Source organism: Corythoichthys intestinalis, chromosome 13, assembly GCF_030265065.1.
Source record: "Corythoichthys intestinalis isolate RoL2023-P3 chromosome 13, ASM3026506v1, whole genome shotgun sequence".
In the NCBI taxonomy this organism is placed as follows: Eukaryota; Metazoa; Chordata; class Actinopteri; order Syngnathiformes; family Syngnathidae; genus Corythoichthys; species Corythoichthys intestinalis.
In genome coordinates, this window is record NC_080407.1 from 6621334 (window position 1) to 6637170 (window position 15837).

General features: G+C 42.1%; 2 protein-coding genes across 3 annotated transcripts in view; both read left to right on the top strand.

Moving 5' to 3' along the window:
* Positions 1 to 15837, top strand: part of trmu (tRNA 5-methylaminomethyl-2-thiouridylate methyltransferase) — a 40991-nt gene that overhangs the window by 4442 nt on the left and 20712 nt on the right. The window contains exons 9-11 of one of the 2 annotated variants that reach the window (XM_057855041.1): positions 2 to 146; positions 425 to 507; positions 2096 to 2262. In XM_057855041.1, the coding sequence (XP_057711024.1) occupies positions 2 to 146; positions 425 to 507; positions 2096 to 2230 (363 nt within the window). In that variant the 3' untranslated portion in view covers positions 2231 to 2262. Of the gene's footprint in view, position 1; positions 147 to 424; positions 508 to 2095; positions 6194 to 15837 lie in introns of those variants that run through there. The other variant, XM_057855040.1, reaches the window with a different exon arrangement.
* Positions 6337 to 15837, top strand: part of celsr1a (cadherin EGF LAG seven-pass G-type receptor 1a) — an 87526-nt gene continuing 78025 nt past the window's right edge. Inside the window, exon 1 of the mRNA XM_057855039.1 lies at positions 6337 to 10162. Within this exon, the coding sequence (XP_057711022.1) occupies positions 6631 to 10162 (3532 nt within the window). The 5' untranslated portion in view covers positions 6337 to 6630. The remainder of the gene's footprint in view (positions 10163 to 15837) is intronic.

A 15837-nucleotide genomic window follows, 5' to 3' on the forward strand; every position in this document is an offset into this window, starting at 1 on the left:
GGCTCCGTCAACCAACCACCCGTCCCTTTTTCGCGACACTTTACGGACGGACCGCTTCCACTGGATCGCTGACGATCCGCCGCCAGAATTGGCGCGGACCAAGATGATGGAGTGTCATTTCCGATTCATCCACCAGGAACCGCTCGGTGTGTGCATTTCATATTTCGATGCTACCTGGTATTTCACGACCCTCAGAATAATGTTTTATGTCTTCGTAATCACGTAGATGACAAATTAAAGATTAGACTCTCTTGTATTAGCAGAAAAAAAGTTTGTTTCAACTGTATTCTGTTCTTCAACAGCGAAACATAGGTTGATTTCTCAAAAATCACTCATTTGACCTCAAAATATGTGTGCATTTAATGACTTTAACAAGAATTTTCAATGTATCCTTTGTCAACATATTATTCTGAGTGATCTCCAGCTCCCTGTACGGTGACTCTCAACATGGACGGTTCTGTGTGGATCTCACTCGCGCAGTCGGTCAGAGCTTTAACACCAGGACAGGTAGGAAGAATTCAATCAGAGCGTAACAGTATTTGTTTTGTGACTGTACAGGCATCACGGTTCGGTGCACGCAGTCAGATGAGAATCCAACAGTGAAAATAGTCATGTTTTATTTTTATTAGGGCTGTCAAACGATTAAAATTTTTAATCGAGTTAATCACAGCTTAAAAATTAATTAATCGTAATTAATCGCAATTCAAACCATCTATAAAATATGCCATATTTTTCTGTAAATTATTGTTGGAATGGAAAGAAGACTCAAGATGGATATATACATTAAACATACTGTACATAAGTACTGTATTTGTTCATTATAACAATAAATCAACAAGATGGCATTAACATTAACATTCTGTTAAAGCGATCCATGGATAGAAAGACTTGTAGTTCTTAAAAGATAAATGTTAGTACAAGTTATAGAAATATTATATTAAAACCCCTCTTAATGTTTTTGTTTTAATAAAATTTGTAAAATTTTCAATTAAAAAATAAACTAGTAGGTCGCCATTGTTGATGTCAATAATTACACAATGCTCATGGTGCTGAAACCCATAAAATCAGTCGCACCCATCGCCAGCAGAGGGCGCCAAACACCAAAAAACAAGTAACAAGCGGACTTTACACTGTACTGTCATTTTAATCTGTTTGAGCAGGGCATGTGCGTTAATTGTAGAGGTGGGAATCTTTGGGCACCTAACGATTCGATTATTGATGCCCCCCCCCCCCCCCCCCAATAATAGCTGCTTTTAATGTTTTGTACATTAGTTAGAAAAACTGGGGGGGGGAAGCCTCGCAGGTTTAAATAAACGACAATTTCAGTATCACGTTAACAGTTACAAACAGTTACTGCTTTAAGATGGTGGCCGTTTACTAATTCCCGCATCTAGCTTTCTGTCCATGTGCTGCTAACGCCACCGAGTCTATTTTGCATCTAGTCCTATATAAATATGATATCTACCGTAACATTATGTAGACGTACTTTATAGCAGCTGTCGGCAGCAGCCAGGTATGTTGTTGTTGTTTTTTTTTTTTGTCTCGCGGCATGAGTTGAGTTAGAGCCGTGAGTTGAGCATTAGCATGACCTGAGGGGCCGGGTAATGACAAGCATGATGTTTAGCTACTCTCGCTCCGTTCCTCATTGCGACCTGAAGACCGCGCGGCGCGCTGAGTGTGTTATACTTCCGCTTTACTTGACATATTTCAATAATCGGAATTTAGATGTTTGTGAATCGTTCTCGAAACTTACATGGCCGAATCGCGAATAATCTAAGAATCGGAAATTTCGCACACCTCTAGTTAATTGCGTCAAGTATTTTAACATGATTAATTTAAAAAATTCATTACCGCCCGTAACGCATAATTTTGGCAGCCCTGCTATTTTTACTTATGAACTTTGAATTAAAGAATATTAGAACAATAATAACACAAAGTTTGATGTTTTCTTTTATCTATTTTGCAATTTAATAAGAGCTGCTTTTTTGCTTTAGATAATAGAACAAACTCATGTACCGAACCGTGACTTAGGTGTACCGTTACACCCCTAGAACTCAACTTTGAATACTTTTTAAATTATCTAAAACTCTCTCAGTTCGCAGTGCTCTATAAAGGTGACGAGTGCCTGGGAAGTGGGAAGATTATCCAGTTGGGACCGAGTGACTTCACCATCCAACGTGGTCGGGAATCGGCTCAGCTTAAAAAAGACAACCCGGAACCGGTTAGATGACCTGATGGGAAAACGTAAAACTACCAAGACAGGTAGAAGGGATCTTGTTAAAAAACAAAAAGGCTTAAATGAGCGATTTCAAGACAGACTTTCTCCCAAAATAAAATGGTTGTGAATTTTATTCAGAAAATGTCCTGTTTTTCAGGTATTTATTGCAGATATTTTTACATGGATATGCAAATGTTAAACACTAGTTAGGTTCAATCATTTATTATGACAGTGACCAGTGGACATGCAAAATAAAACGTGTGACTTTCTGTTGCCACTATTTGGCGCTGTATGCTTGATGCAAATGACCTCTACAAAACCTTTCTCTCATCAAGCATGGGAAGTTTGGCGCAGATATGTTGTATACCTGCCAAGTTATGCCAGTTCAAAATTTGTGGTGAGAGAAAATGGCGACAGTGATTTTCACTTTCCTGTCTGGACCACTTTGCTTCAACGAAACCTCAATATTTTTTATCAGGCACCTAAACACATGTCTTAAGGCTCCCTTGATGCAGGTTTGAGGTCAATTGATGTTTTTTCACTTGGAGGAGGAGCCTGTGTAGTACAAAAGGGCGTTTCCTGTTCCAAGCAGGGGGCACCAGGCCTAATGAGTAATATTTCATTTAGTGCTGCAACAATTAATCGATTAAATTGAGTAATTCGATGAGAAAAAAGCTTTGAATCAAATTTGACTGCTTCGAGTATTTGTTCATTAGAGTAGCGTTGCAATGTTTAGTTTTGAAAGTGTTTGCATTTAGTTTTAATGATTTGGCAGTGAATATAACATCACTCATTTAACATGGCTGAATCCAGCTGCTCCCTGTTAAGACCAACTAAATGTAAGTTTTTGTTTGAGCTAATGTTTTATTTAATGCATTCATAATTTATAGGTATATTTAGCTGTTTTTTGTGGTAATATGTGTTTGAACGATTTGTTGAGCGCATTGTTAAAAAATGTTAGTATTCTGTAGCATTTAAGATAGCAAATTTTTGCTATGCAAGTTAGCCAGTTGTTCTTTTGTTGTACTTAGATCCTCATCTATTTATTTTAGTTATACCATTTGAGGCTATGCTCAGATATTTTAATTTATTTATAAATGAATGTGCAATTTTGCAGTTTGAAGAAACACTCGGGAATTTTATTTTGAAACTGCAGTCTTAGCAAGCCTTTATTTTACATCCCTAAAATTTGTTCTGGAAAGCATTAAATGTTCCTAATCCGATGACTCGATTATTTGAACTAACTAGTTGATAGATTAATCGACTACTAAAATAATCGATAGATGCAGCCCAAATTTCAATACGGTTGTGTTCAGGAATGGGATACCTTTCATACATGCCAAATATGAAAAAGACTAATACCTGGATCAGAGAGTTGTTAGTCATTTACTAAATTTGGTGTGTTGCCTTTAAAAAAAAAAAAAAAAGCCGACTTTGGCACCGCACCCAGGTCAGACCCGTGAATGAAAACTCACCTCATGAACAGTTGCACCAATTTTGAGGAGGATCCAACTAGCTCCCTAGGTGCCAATGTCTCAGATATGCACCATGTAACCTAATATATATTTTACGTTCAAACCAAAATACTTGATTTCATGTTGGGTTTGGGATATGGGTGCAAGAGACTTTTTGATGCAGTTTTGCACAAGGTATCGTCTCCCCAACTTTCATCGCTGTATTTTGAAAAAAACTAATAGGAGAGGTCTTTTTGAAAATTCAAGGGGGCGACGTTAAGCCATTTTGTTACGGTTTGTGGCAAGGTCGCAAAAGTATCAAAATGTATGCCAAGCCGCATGTATCTGCAAACTTTGGTGAGTTTTCGAGCATGTTGAGGCCTCGAAGTTGTCTAATTTAATTTGCCATGAAATAATAATAATCCTTTGCATTGCAATAGGGCTCTCGCACCACTTGGTGTTTGGCAGGGTTGAAAGTGGGCCAGAACAGTCAGGAACGCAGTTCAGGGCCAGAACTGGGTTCTGGCATAAGATTCAGGGCCGGAATTCTGTTCCGGTATAAGATTCAGGGCCGGAATGCTGTTCCGGTACACGGTGCTTTGATTCTAAAAAATATGACAGCAACTGTACGAACACTATGCAAAAAAAAAAAAAAAAATTCTACGCTGCCACACATGCATTTCAGCTCCAAGAAGAAAACAATCTACCAACATCAGATTTACATACCCAAGTGTTAACAAGACGCATAATAAAATGCTTGTGTAGCGTAATCCGTTTCCACCAATATTTATTATTGATTTTATTCCACGGACGGCATGGAGGTTTCCCCAGCTGCAGCAGTTATCGGAGTCTGACGATTATGAGCAGCAAAGCAAAACGCCTGGACTCATTATCCGTTCAATTGGCTGACATACTGACATGTGATCAGCAGAGATGGCTTGCTCTGATTGGTTCAAATGTACATGTTGTCTGGGAAAGCAGCAACAAAAAAAAGCTTGTTGAATTGATGCGACAAAAAAACGGGCAATGCAACATAAAATGGATCAAATCTTTAAGAAAGCAACGAAAGAGTTGAGGCTTATTTCTCATATTTAGTTTTATTTACTCTGGGGCTGTCAAACGATAAAATTTTTTAATGGAGTTAATTACAGCTTAAAAGTTAATATTAATCGCAATTAATGGCAATTCAAACCATCAATAAAGTATGCCATATTTTTCTGTAAATTATTGTTGGAATGGAAAGATAAGACAAGATGGATATATATATTCAACATGCGGTACATAAGGACTGTATTTGTTTATTCTAACAATAAATCAACAAGACGGCATTAACATTATTAACATTCTGTTAAAGCGATCCATGGATAGAAAGACTTGTAGTTCTTAAAAGATAAATGTTAGTACAAGTTATAGAAATTTTATATTAAAACCCCTCTTAATGTTTTCGTTTTAATAAAATTTGTAAAATTTTCAATCAAAAAATAAACTAGCAGCCCGCCATTGTTGATGTCAATAATTACTTACACAATGCTCATGGGTACTGAAGCCTATAAAATCAGTCGCACCCAAGCGCCAGCAGAGGGTGGCAAAACTCCATAAAACACAACAAGTGAGCGTTACACTGTACTGTCATTTAAATCTGTCTGAGCGGGGCATCTGCGTTAATTGGCCAAATATTTTAACGTGATTAATTTAAAAAATTAACGCCCGTTAACGCGATCATTTTGACAGCCCTAATTTACTCTGATGGGAGGTTCAGAACATCTTAGCTGTCAATGTGCACTTTGGGCTTATATTTGTTCATTTATGTTAGGCTACTTAGCCATTTCCTTATGATTTAAAAAGTCAACGTTTGCGCGATCTTAAAAATATATTCCATTTCACTCTGCATAATATAAGTAATTTGTCTTTATTTTTCTGAATATATGTTACTTATATCTTAACCTCTATTTTAATATATATCCTATGTTTTGAAGTAGTTAAAATTGAGATTGATGAGGCATTTAGTATGTGAGGAAATGAGGCTAAATTAAAAATTAGGAGATGGAAATGGGTTATTGCTGTTTTTGTTAACTTTTATTTTGCAAATCATTGAAAAAATACAATTTTGAATGAAAATCAGTTTATGTATGTGTTATAGACGTAACTGTGCTAAAACAGTTTTCTTGGCGTTTCAGTAGTTTGAGAGATTTGACCCCCCCTACCCCTAAAAAAAAGGGGAAAAAATCAATAAATGACAAAAATTTCTGGCTCCGTGGCGACCTTGACGTCGGGGAGTTCCGGCAAGAAATTCTAGCCACTTTCACCCCTGGTGTTTGGGCCCTAAATATAATTTTTCTGTGTACAAACTACAAGTTATTAAAACGGTCGGCGCTGCAGTTGTTTTGCAGTTTTTGTCCACAAGAGGGTAGTGTTACATAAGCTACACTTCAAATTGAAATCAGTAGGAGTCCACAAAAGTTTTATAACCTGTTGAAAATGTATTTATGAAATGGTGAAAAATCAGATTTTCCTCCCTTCTCTGTATAAACTTTAAGCAACGTTTTAGGCTGTTGCAGTAAAGTTTAAAGAGGAATAAAACTTTATAGCGCATTAGGATTTCATCTTATTGTCATAACAATGCACTTGCGCGCATTGCTCAACCACTTCCTAAATCTCCATGAAAAGAAATAGGGGCCGGGGGAGACCCCCCTCTGAAAGCGTCCTGCAGGGGATCTCAGCAGGTTTATGCAAATGCACTCCTCAGGAGTAGGAGGAGGAGGTTTTGGATGAGGAGAGCAGCGAAGCCATTTTGTGCGTCATTTAAAAAGTACGTAGGCTTGAGTGCGCACTGTGGAGCTCCTGACGCTATGGATACGCAGAGTGTTTAAAACTTCCAAAATGAAGGAGAAGAGTCGGACGCCACGCCATGAGTGGGAGAGTTGCCTCAGATGATTCTTTGCTGGAGTTCACTTAGTGATGTTTCCGAGTATGATTCTGTGGAGCGCGTGGATTTGGGTTTGCGTCCTGCTCAACAACGCGCCGCACTCGGCAGGCTTGGAACTCCACCTCACGGAGTCTTTACAAGCCGGGCATGTCTTGGCGAACTTGTCCATAGGACCGGGCTGGACTTACAATGTTGACAGGAGTTTATCTCAAGAATCCATGTGGAGTTTTTTCCAAGTGGGGAAGCATAGTGGGGTTATCAAACTGGCAAGAACTGTGGAGTGTAAGCGCATATTGTGGAACCCCGCGCGTGTGTATTTTAGGACCAGCTCATTGACTTCTGAAGACATCATTCTGACACATTTGAATGTGTTCGTCCATGGACAGGACTGTTTTATCAAATACAGGAGAAAGAGTTCACAAATTAAACCTGATATTCACATTAAGCACACTTTCAAATTGGAGAATACTTCTTGCATTCGTTTCGGAGCGCTTCTGTTTAACGCTACAGAATATTTACCTTCTTTCACACGGAGTACCGCTTTTTTGGACACTATGTGTGTTGGACAACATGTCGCCGCACTGCTTAGGCGTGGAGCTTTGTTTCTTGCCAATGACTTGTGTCCGGAGAGCATGAGAGCACAGCCTGAAGTGGATTTGGAATGTCCTGTGAACACCTCTGAAGGTGATGGTCTCAGTCTGCTGTTCACTTTGCGCTTCGGATCTGCGCCGGAATCCATTCAGGGAAATGCCAGTGAGTCCACCCGTAGAGGTAAGCGGCAGGTGAATGCTTCCCCGATGTTCCAGCTCCCCAACTACCAAGTGTCAGTGCCTGAAAATGAGCCAGCCGGGACGCAGGTCATCACCCTCAAAGCCACCGACCCAGATGATGGCGAGGCAGGAAGGCTAGAGTACAGCATGGAAGCTTTGTTCGACAGTCGATCCAATGACTTTTTCACAATCGACTCTCAGACGGGTAGCATAACAACCATTCAGGCTTTGGACAGAGAAGTAAAAGATACACATGTTTTTAAAGTGACGGCGAGTGATAATGGCACGCCGCGAAGACACGCCACTTCTTACCTGACTGTCACTGTGAGTGACACCAACGATCATAGCCCAGTGTTTGAGCAGTCCGAGTATAGAGTTAGCATCAGGGAGAATGTAGAAGTGGGGTTTGAAGTGATGACTATCCGTGCCACCGATGGGGATGCCCACGCCAACGCGAACATGATCTATAAAATAGTCAACGGCGACGGCGTCAACTCCGTCTTTGAGATCGACCCACGGAACGGCCTGGTGAGGATCAGAGAGCGGCCCGACAGGGAGACCCGGGCGCAGTACCGGCTGACTGTTGAGGCCAACGACCAGGGGAAAGACCCAGGTCCCCGCCGGGCGACTGCCACCGTCCACATCTCTGTCGAGGATGAAAACGACAACTACCCTCAATTCAAAGAAAAGAGGTACGTCGTGCAGGTCCAAGAGAACGTAGCCATCAACACCAAAGTCATCCAAGTCGAAGCAACGGACAAAGACGAGGGGAATAACGCGAAAGTTCACTACAGCATCATTAGCGGCAATGTTAAAGGGCAGTTCTACATTCATTCTCCTACTGGTGTAATTGATGTTATCAACCCGCTGGACTATGAGATGATTCGGGAGTATAATTTGCGAATCAAAGCGCAGGACGGCGGCAGACCTCCGCTGATCAACGGCACTGGGATGGTGGTTGTCCAAGTGGTGGACATGAACGACAATGCCCCCATGTTTGTCAGTACACCTTTCCAGGCGACCGTATTGGAGAATGTCGCCATCGGCTACTCCGTCATCCACATTCAAGCAATAGACAGCGATTCAGGGGAGAATGCTCGACTGGAATACCGTCTGACGGACACCGTTCCCGGTTTTCCGTTCACCATCAGCAACAGCACAGGGTGGATTACAGTTAGTGAAGAGTTGGACCGGGAGACCACAGAGTTCTACAGCTTCGGGGTGGAGGCGAGGGATCACGGCGTTCCCGTGATGTCTTCCTCGGCTAGCGTTAGCATAACTGTGCTTGACGTAAATGACAACGTGCCCACATTTTCAGAGAAAATCTATTCGCTGAAGATCAACGAGGACGCCGTAGTGGGGACAAGTGTGCTCACGGTGACTGCTCTTGACCGCGATGTCAACAGTGTGGTGACCTACCAGATCTCCAGCGGGAACACCAGGAACCGCTTTGCTATCACTAGCCAGAGCGGCGGTGGCCTCATCACCCTTGCTCTCCCTCTGGACTACAAACAGGAACGCCAATATGTACTGACAGTCACCGCCAGCGATGGAACCCGTTCAGACACCGCACAGGTGTTTATTAATGTCACGGATGCCAACACGCATCGGCCCGTCTTCCAAAGCGCGAACTACCAGGTGACGCTCAGTGAGGAACAACCAGTCGGTTCCACTGTGGTGACAATCAGTGCGACAGATGAGGACACGGGAGAAAATTCTCGCATCACGTATATTATAGAGGACAGCGTCCCTCAGTTTAAAATCGACCCTGATTCTGGTGCCATCACTACCCAAATGGAAATTGACTATGAAGACCAGGCTTCTTTCACGCTGGCCATCATCGCTAAAGACAATGGCATCCCACAAAAATCCGACACCACCTACGTGGAGATTATCATCCTGGATGCTAACGATAACGCTCCTCAGTTCCTCCGAGACATGTACCAAGGGAACGTATTTGAGGATGCCCCTGTCTACACTAGCGTACTCCAGATATCTGCCTCAGATAGAGATTCTGGCTCCAATGGCAGACTAACCTACACGTTCCAGGGCGGTGATGATGGAGACGGGGACTTCTTCATCGAGCAGTATTCTGGGATCATCAGAACCGCTCGCAAACTGGACCGGGAGAACGTTCCTGTGTATGAACTCAAGGCCTATGCTGTCGACAGGGGGGTTCCGCCTTTAAAAGCAGCTGTTTCTATACATGTGGTAGTTCAGGACATTAATGACAACGCTCCGGTGTTTGAAAAGGATGAGCTTTTCATCGATGTGAAGGAAAACAGTCCAGTCGGGTCCGTTGTGGCCCGAATCACTGCCACAGACCCAGATGAGGGCACAAACGCTCAGATTATGTATCAGATAGTCGAAGGGAACTTCCCAGAGATTTTCGAGCTGGACATTTTCAACGGGGACCTCGTTTCCCTCATCGACCTGGACTATGAGACTAAAACCGAGTATGTCATTGTGGTACAGGCCACCTCGGCGCCGCTCGTGAGCCGGGCCACCGTGCACATCCGCCTAGTGGACCTGAATGACAACCTACCTGTGCTGAAGGACTTTGACATTATTTTCAACAACTACGTCACCAACAAGTCCAACAGTTTTCCATCTGGAATAATCGGAAGGGTACCTGCTCACGACCCGGACGTGTCGGATAAGTTGCGGTACGTGTTTGTGTCTGGAAACGAGCTCAATCTTTTGCTGTTGAACGAGGACACAGGAGATCTGCGGCTGAATAAGGCCCTGGACAACGACAGGCCTCTCGAGGCGCCCATGATCATCTCCGTCACAGGTAAAACACATTTTTTTCATTCATTGGAAATTCTATGCAAGCTAATTGTGTCTGTATTTGTAAACAATATTGGATGTGTTTTCACGGTCCACTGATATACTGTAATGGCAGGTTTTTGTTTCTCATGAAAGTAAATTCAGTAAGTGCTGCAGGCTTTTTACAGGATCCGGTTCAGCTGCTTTCGTGCCATTCGGGTGATGAATGCATTGTGTGCAGGTAGATAGTTAAGGTAATAAAATGCGCTATTTGGAGGGTTTCCACATAGTGAAGCTGCTCGTTGTTGTAGTCAAAATTCCTCCTTTGGTTGAGTGTCCCTTGGCGTGGTCAGGATTAGTATTTTTCAGCGCCAGAAGCAGACTTTGTGCGATAAGAGTTAAAGATTACACTAACGCAAACATGTGGACATCCCGCCTTAACCAGCAAGCTGAGGGCTCCGGTGTTGGCAAGCACACACAAGCAAGTGTTGCAAGTGCCATTAATCAGGCAGTCAGACAGGATCAATCTAATACCCTGATTGAATAAACTAGCCAGGCATCTCCTGACAGCTGCTTGCTCAACCTCCTTTGTCTTTCTTTATGCTAATACCCCTTCCCCTTGCGCTCTGCTAAAGTGGGCAAACAACCCAACCCAGCTCCGCCACTCTTGTCATCTATTTCCTCTCAAAGCTGAGCAGTGCCAGCATGGGAAACATACTTTAGGAATACAAATGGCTTTCTTTTGTAACCAACAAACTTGCAACTTCAGTTCTGATTGGAAATTGACCTGCAGAAACTTGAAGGAACTGAAACAAAGGTGCTGGTATGATTCACACATCAGGTGGTGGAAGTCTTTTACCTTGCAGTGTTGTCTTGCTAAGTGACTAGCTCACTGTCTTTGTCCCAAACAAAAGGCAGACTGTCCTTTTTATTGCTCTTAAAGACAACCCACAGAGGGTCCAGGGTAGGGTGAGGGAGGGTACATGCTGGCTGACCTCAATAGTACTCGACCTTATAGCCGCCACCCCCCCACACACTCCTGTTTGTCAATAACAGCTGACAGCCTTTGCTGTATCCATGACAACAGTGACCTAATGATGGTCTCACTGGGATCTTTATGTGTACTTGCCAGTAGGTTTTAGATCTTTCCGTGTGTCAAATTGACGATGGTTACTAATGGGAGCGGGAATCTCTTGGTACCTCACGATCCGATACGATTTGCGATACAAAGTTCACAATAACGATGATCTGACAATATGGCGATACAACGATTATCGGTACATTCTAGGATATTCTACAAAGAACTAATAAACAGAAAAACAAGCTCCTGCTGTGAATTGGAATGAGTTCATCACTCGTAGACGTCCAATCTAGTGTCGCAACGATTAATCAATTAACTCGAGTATTCAATTAGAAAAAAATAATCAAATTTTGTTGCTTCGAGTATTCGTTTAATTAAAGTGGCGTTGTATTGGTTTATTTTAAAAGTGTTTGCATGTAGTTTTATTGATTTGGGTGGCAACAATGAATATGATTTAACTCATTTCTCATGGCTGAAACCAGCTGCTCCCTGTTAAGACCAACATTAGCCAAGTTTTTGTTTGCGCTAATGTTTTTTAATGCATTCATGATTTAGTTTTAAGGTATATTTGACCGTTTTTTGTGGGAATATGTGTCTGAACCATTTGTTAAGAGCATTGTAAAAATTGAAAAAAAACTTTAGCATTTTATAGCATTTAAGCTAGCGGACTTTTTCTGTGTAAGTTAGCCAATTGGTCTTTTGTTGTACATAGATTCATATTTTAACTAGTTTAACTAGTTAACTTTTGACTAGTAAAATATTCGATAGCTGCAGCCCTGGTCCAATCCATTTGAACTGGGAGGGTGGCAGCGAATGAACGTTCGTTCATTCGCTGCCATCCCTCCCACTTCAAACGGATTGAACGTCTGGCCGTCAGTGGCAATGCCAGGCAATTTACCTGTTGATTTTGAGTTACTTCCTGTTGATTTTGGGGTATTTTATGGATCACTTCCTGTTTATGTTGAGTTACAGAACGGGAAGTGACCTGGGAATCACCCAAATAAATAGGCAGTGACTCAAACTCAACAGGAAATGACCTGTAAATGCCTTAAAATGAACAGCAAGTGACCTGTAAATGCCCTGAAAATCGGACAGAATGACTGAACGCTCTGGTTTCGAATGAGCGAACGTTCCCTGTCTAAATGGATTGGGCGTCAAGCACCGTAAATGCAGCCTTAGAGTTAATTGAGACACTATTATGGTGGAAGATTTTGGTAGCAAATTGTTGGTTCATTTTAATTTTTTTTTTTTAGACATTGACACCTTTTTAAAATGATATTTCGATTCTTGGCAGGAGCATATCGATAACATTTTGGGATACAAATTATCACGATATATCACCAGTTCGATATATTGTCACACCTCTAGTTAATAAGATTTGGAAGAAAGAAACTTTTTCAACTCTTTCATGTGTTCCGGCTTTTGTTTTGGTGCTCAGAAGGCATGGGAAGGTTGCGCCATCCCCCTTCAGAATTCCCTGCTATCTCTCCTGAGATATACTTGCTTAACACATTGAGCTAGCCACAACACTATCCCGTCTGTACTCAAGAGATAGAGCGAGAGAGTGGTCCGTTAGCCAAGGCCTATGTGTTCTTTTTGTTAAAGCTCTTATCTAAGCTCGTCGAATTTCACATTAAAACATTTGGCTCGGTTCTGGCAATGATAACTATCTGTAGAGGTTTCTTCACTGTAATGCACCTGTTTGCTTCACTTGAATAGGTTCTTCTCAGCTGCGTGCGTTTTGTTTTTCTGTCAATTAAGACTAAAGCGTTTAGGAAACGCTACTGGCAAATGAATGTTGCTGTCAGCCACATTCAGCCACAGATTTGTTTTCTCTGATTAATATTCGTCAAGTCAAGCAATCGTGTTTTTTGAAATTCGCGTGAACCTGAGAGAGGGCCCTTGCAGGCTTATAAATAGGTTTAGGTGTCCGTATAGTTAAAAGATTAGCGCTGATTGATGCTTTACTGTCTTCTGATCTTCTTCTCTATAGCCTTGTTGAAAGATGACGTGCTGCTACACGTACCTCCCACCTGAACCAACCCATTCTTTACCCCCATGGGGCTTTCACTTGGTTTGCTTCTTAATCCTGTTCAAGGAGTTGCGTAGCTCAGAGCCCCCCCCCCCCCCCCCCCCCCCCCGTTCTCAACCCCCTCCCAACTCCAACCCTCACTTTCACTCCCCTCTTCATACATTTGAGTTCAACAAGGACTCTATAGGAACATGTAATTATAGCATATGCCTAATTTGAGACAGATGTGCTATTTGCATTAAGTTTAATTGGATATGAGATATGATATGATGTGGGTTGTCGTGGTCAGGCAAGAGAAATGGGACTTCTTACCCAACAGAGACGCATCCTGGCACCGGGGTATCCCACCTGTGAGTTCAAAGAAGACACGCCCAGGATTGACCCTGAACCACTCTGCACACAACCTTTCACCTCCTACTGTTGGATTCAGCAGTCAAGGTCCTGCTAATGAGGGTCTGTCAGAAGAGACAATATCCGAATCTTCTGACCTGGACAGAACATAATTATAGTAGCAAGATTTCCCATATTTTTTGCAGAGTCATTCACACACTTGCTAAGGAAATCCCATTCATTTTTTGCATGCCACACACTTGCCTTTTTTGTGTGAATGTTCTTAACTCATTCGCACTCTCACGTACTAGTTTTCAAAGTGTCTCTTTGTGTGTGGCCAAAGTGGTCTCTCCACGTGGTCGTCGTGGCTAAATCAGGCATCTTTGCTGGCTGCAGAATCTTATTAGATTAATTCTGTCCTCCTTGGTTAATGTTTACATGTTTCTCCACAAACAAGCTGGGCATGCTAGGATCCTCAGTAATTAAAGTGAGTATATTTAGCTGTGTAATACACAAAAAAGATGGAACTTGTGCCTTTAGGCCAGATATGTCCAAAGTCCGGCCCGGGGGCCAAATGCGGCCCGTGGTCAAATTTCATCCGGCCCCAAGCCTCTGTCATAAAATCAAAAACGTCTAATCAATAACGGAGATATTTTTACGGCGAAAAGGGTACCTGACGAGCCTACAACCTCGAAGACCCACGAACTGCGAACGAGTGGATTCGTGACCCGTTTGTGAATAAACCGAGTGATTCGAGCATGTCTGTGCAACAGGCGCATCAGCTTGTAGAGATCGCAAATGACGGCGACCTTATTAAACGTACATTTGAGACAACAACTCTTCCGAGGTTCTGGATTAAAGTCATTCCGGAAAATCCTTGACATAGCTACGAGAGCATTGAAAACCTTGCTACAATTTCCAACATCGTATCTTTGGCTAGGTTCATTCTATAGGTCTTAATGCACAAATCCGATTTTTTATCATATCTGTTTTTTTGGCATGCCCCTTCAGACTGCCTTTGTCCATTGAGACCTTTCAAGTACTACGCATGCGCACTAATTCACAGTCCGACACGCGCTGAGCAAGACGACTCGCATGCGCAGAAGCATCAAAACAAATGACCACACATGCTGGCTGTCATCCGTCATTCCAGGGATATCATATTTTGCTTTTTAAAAAGAGGACACAAATAACAGACATAAATAATCACAGTTTAGGTTTATATTCAAAGAATATGGATCGATAGCATGCACGCACTGTCCGTGCATGTCACACACACATACGGGCGTTTGCCCCGACTCTCGGCCGTGTAAGCAATGTTGAAATATTGCTTATATGGAGCAGACAGAAAACCGATCATTCTCAGGCTTATCCTCAACCCATTTTAATTTTTTTATGACTGTTGTCAAGTCCGACCCTTCCTAAAAAGCTGTGTTCAAAGCAAGCTAGGCGCTAATAACGCACAGCTGCACCGCTACTGTAGCGTAATTGCTGCATGAATTCCGATTTAAGAGACTGGACAGTACAGACCGCCGCGACAGTCTGGAAAAATGTGGCCCAGATCGGATTTGAACTACATACGAAAGTGACCCAGATCAGATTTGAAATGGTCCAGTTCTATGCGACTTGTCATGTTCAGACCGTCAAGTTAATGCCTCACTCGAGTCGGAAAAACACGAAAAAATCAGATTCGTGTAAGACCTATAGTATGAACGTAGCTTTTGTGAAGCGGGCTTCTAAATTAATGCGTAACGACAAGGCGAAGTCGTTCATGGTGAGAGCGGTGTGCAGTTGCTGTGTGCAGCTAACATGGAAGGATGTATCTGAGGAGAACTTTTCTTCATGTCCTTCCATGTTCAAATGTAAGTTAATATTCCTTTCTTTCAAGAAAGTTTGTAGTGTTTACTTTGGAATCGCTGCATTTGCGCATTTTGCGGCTATGTTTAACGTTATGCGCAGAACCGCATCGTTGCAATTTTTGATGGGTTACAAAATTTGTCAGAACACCGATCCGTGAAAAAAAAGTCCCAAATAACTAGAGCTGGGAATCTTTGGGCACCTAACAATTTGATTACGATTACGATTCAGAGACTCCGATTCGATTATAAAACGATTATTGATGCACCCCCCCTCCTTTTTTGAATGTTTTGTACATTAATTCCAAAATTGTTAAAAAATCCTCTCAGGCTAAACCAAACTACTATTTCAGTATCAAGTTAACATAACAGTAAACAAATATACAAAAATAACAGTAAAT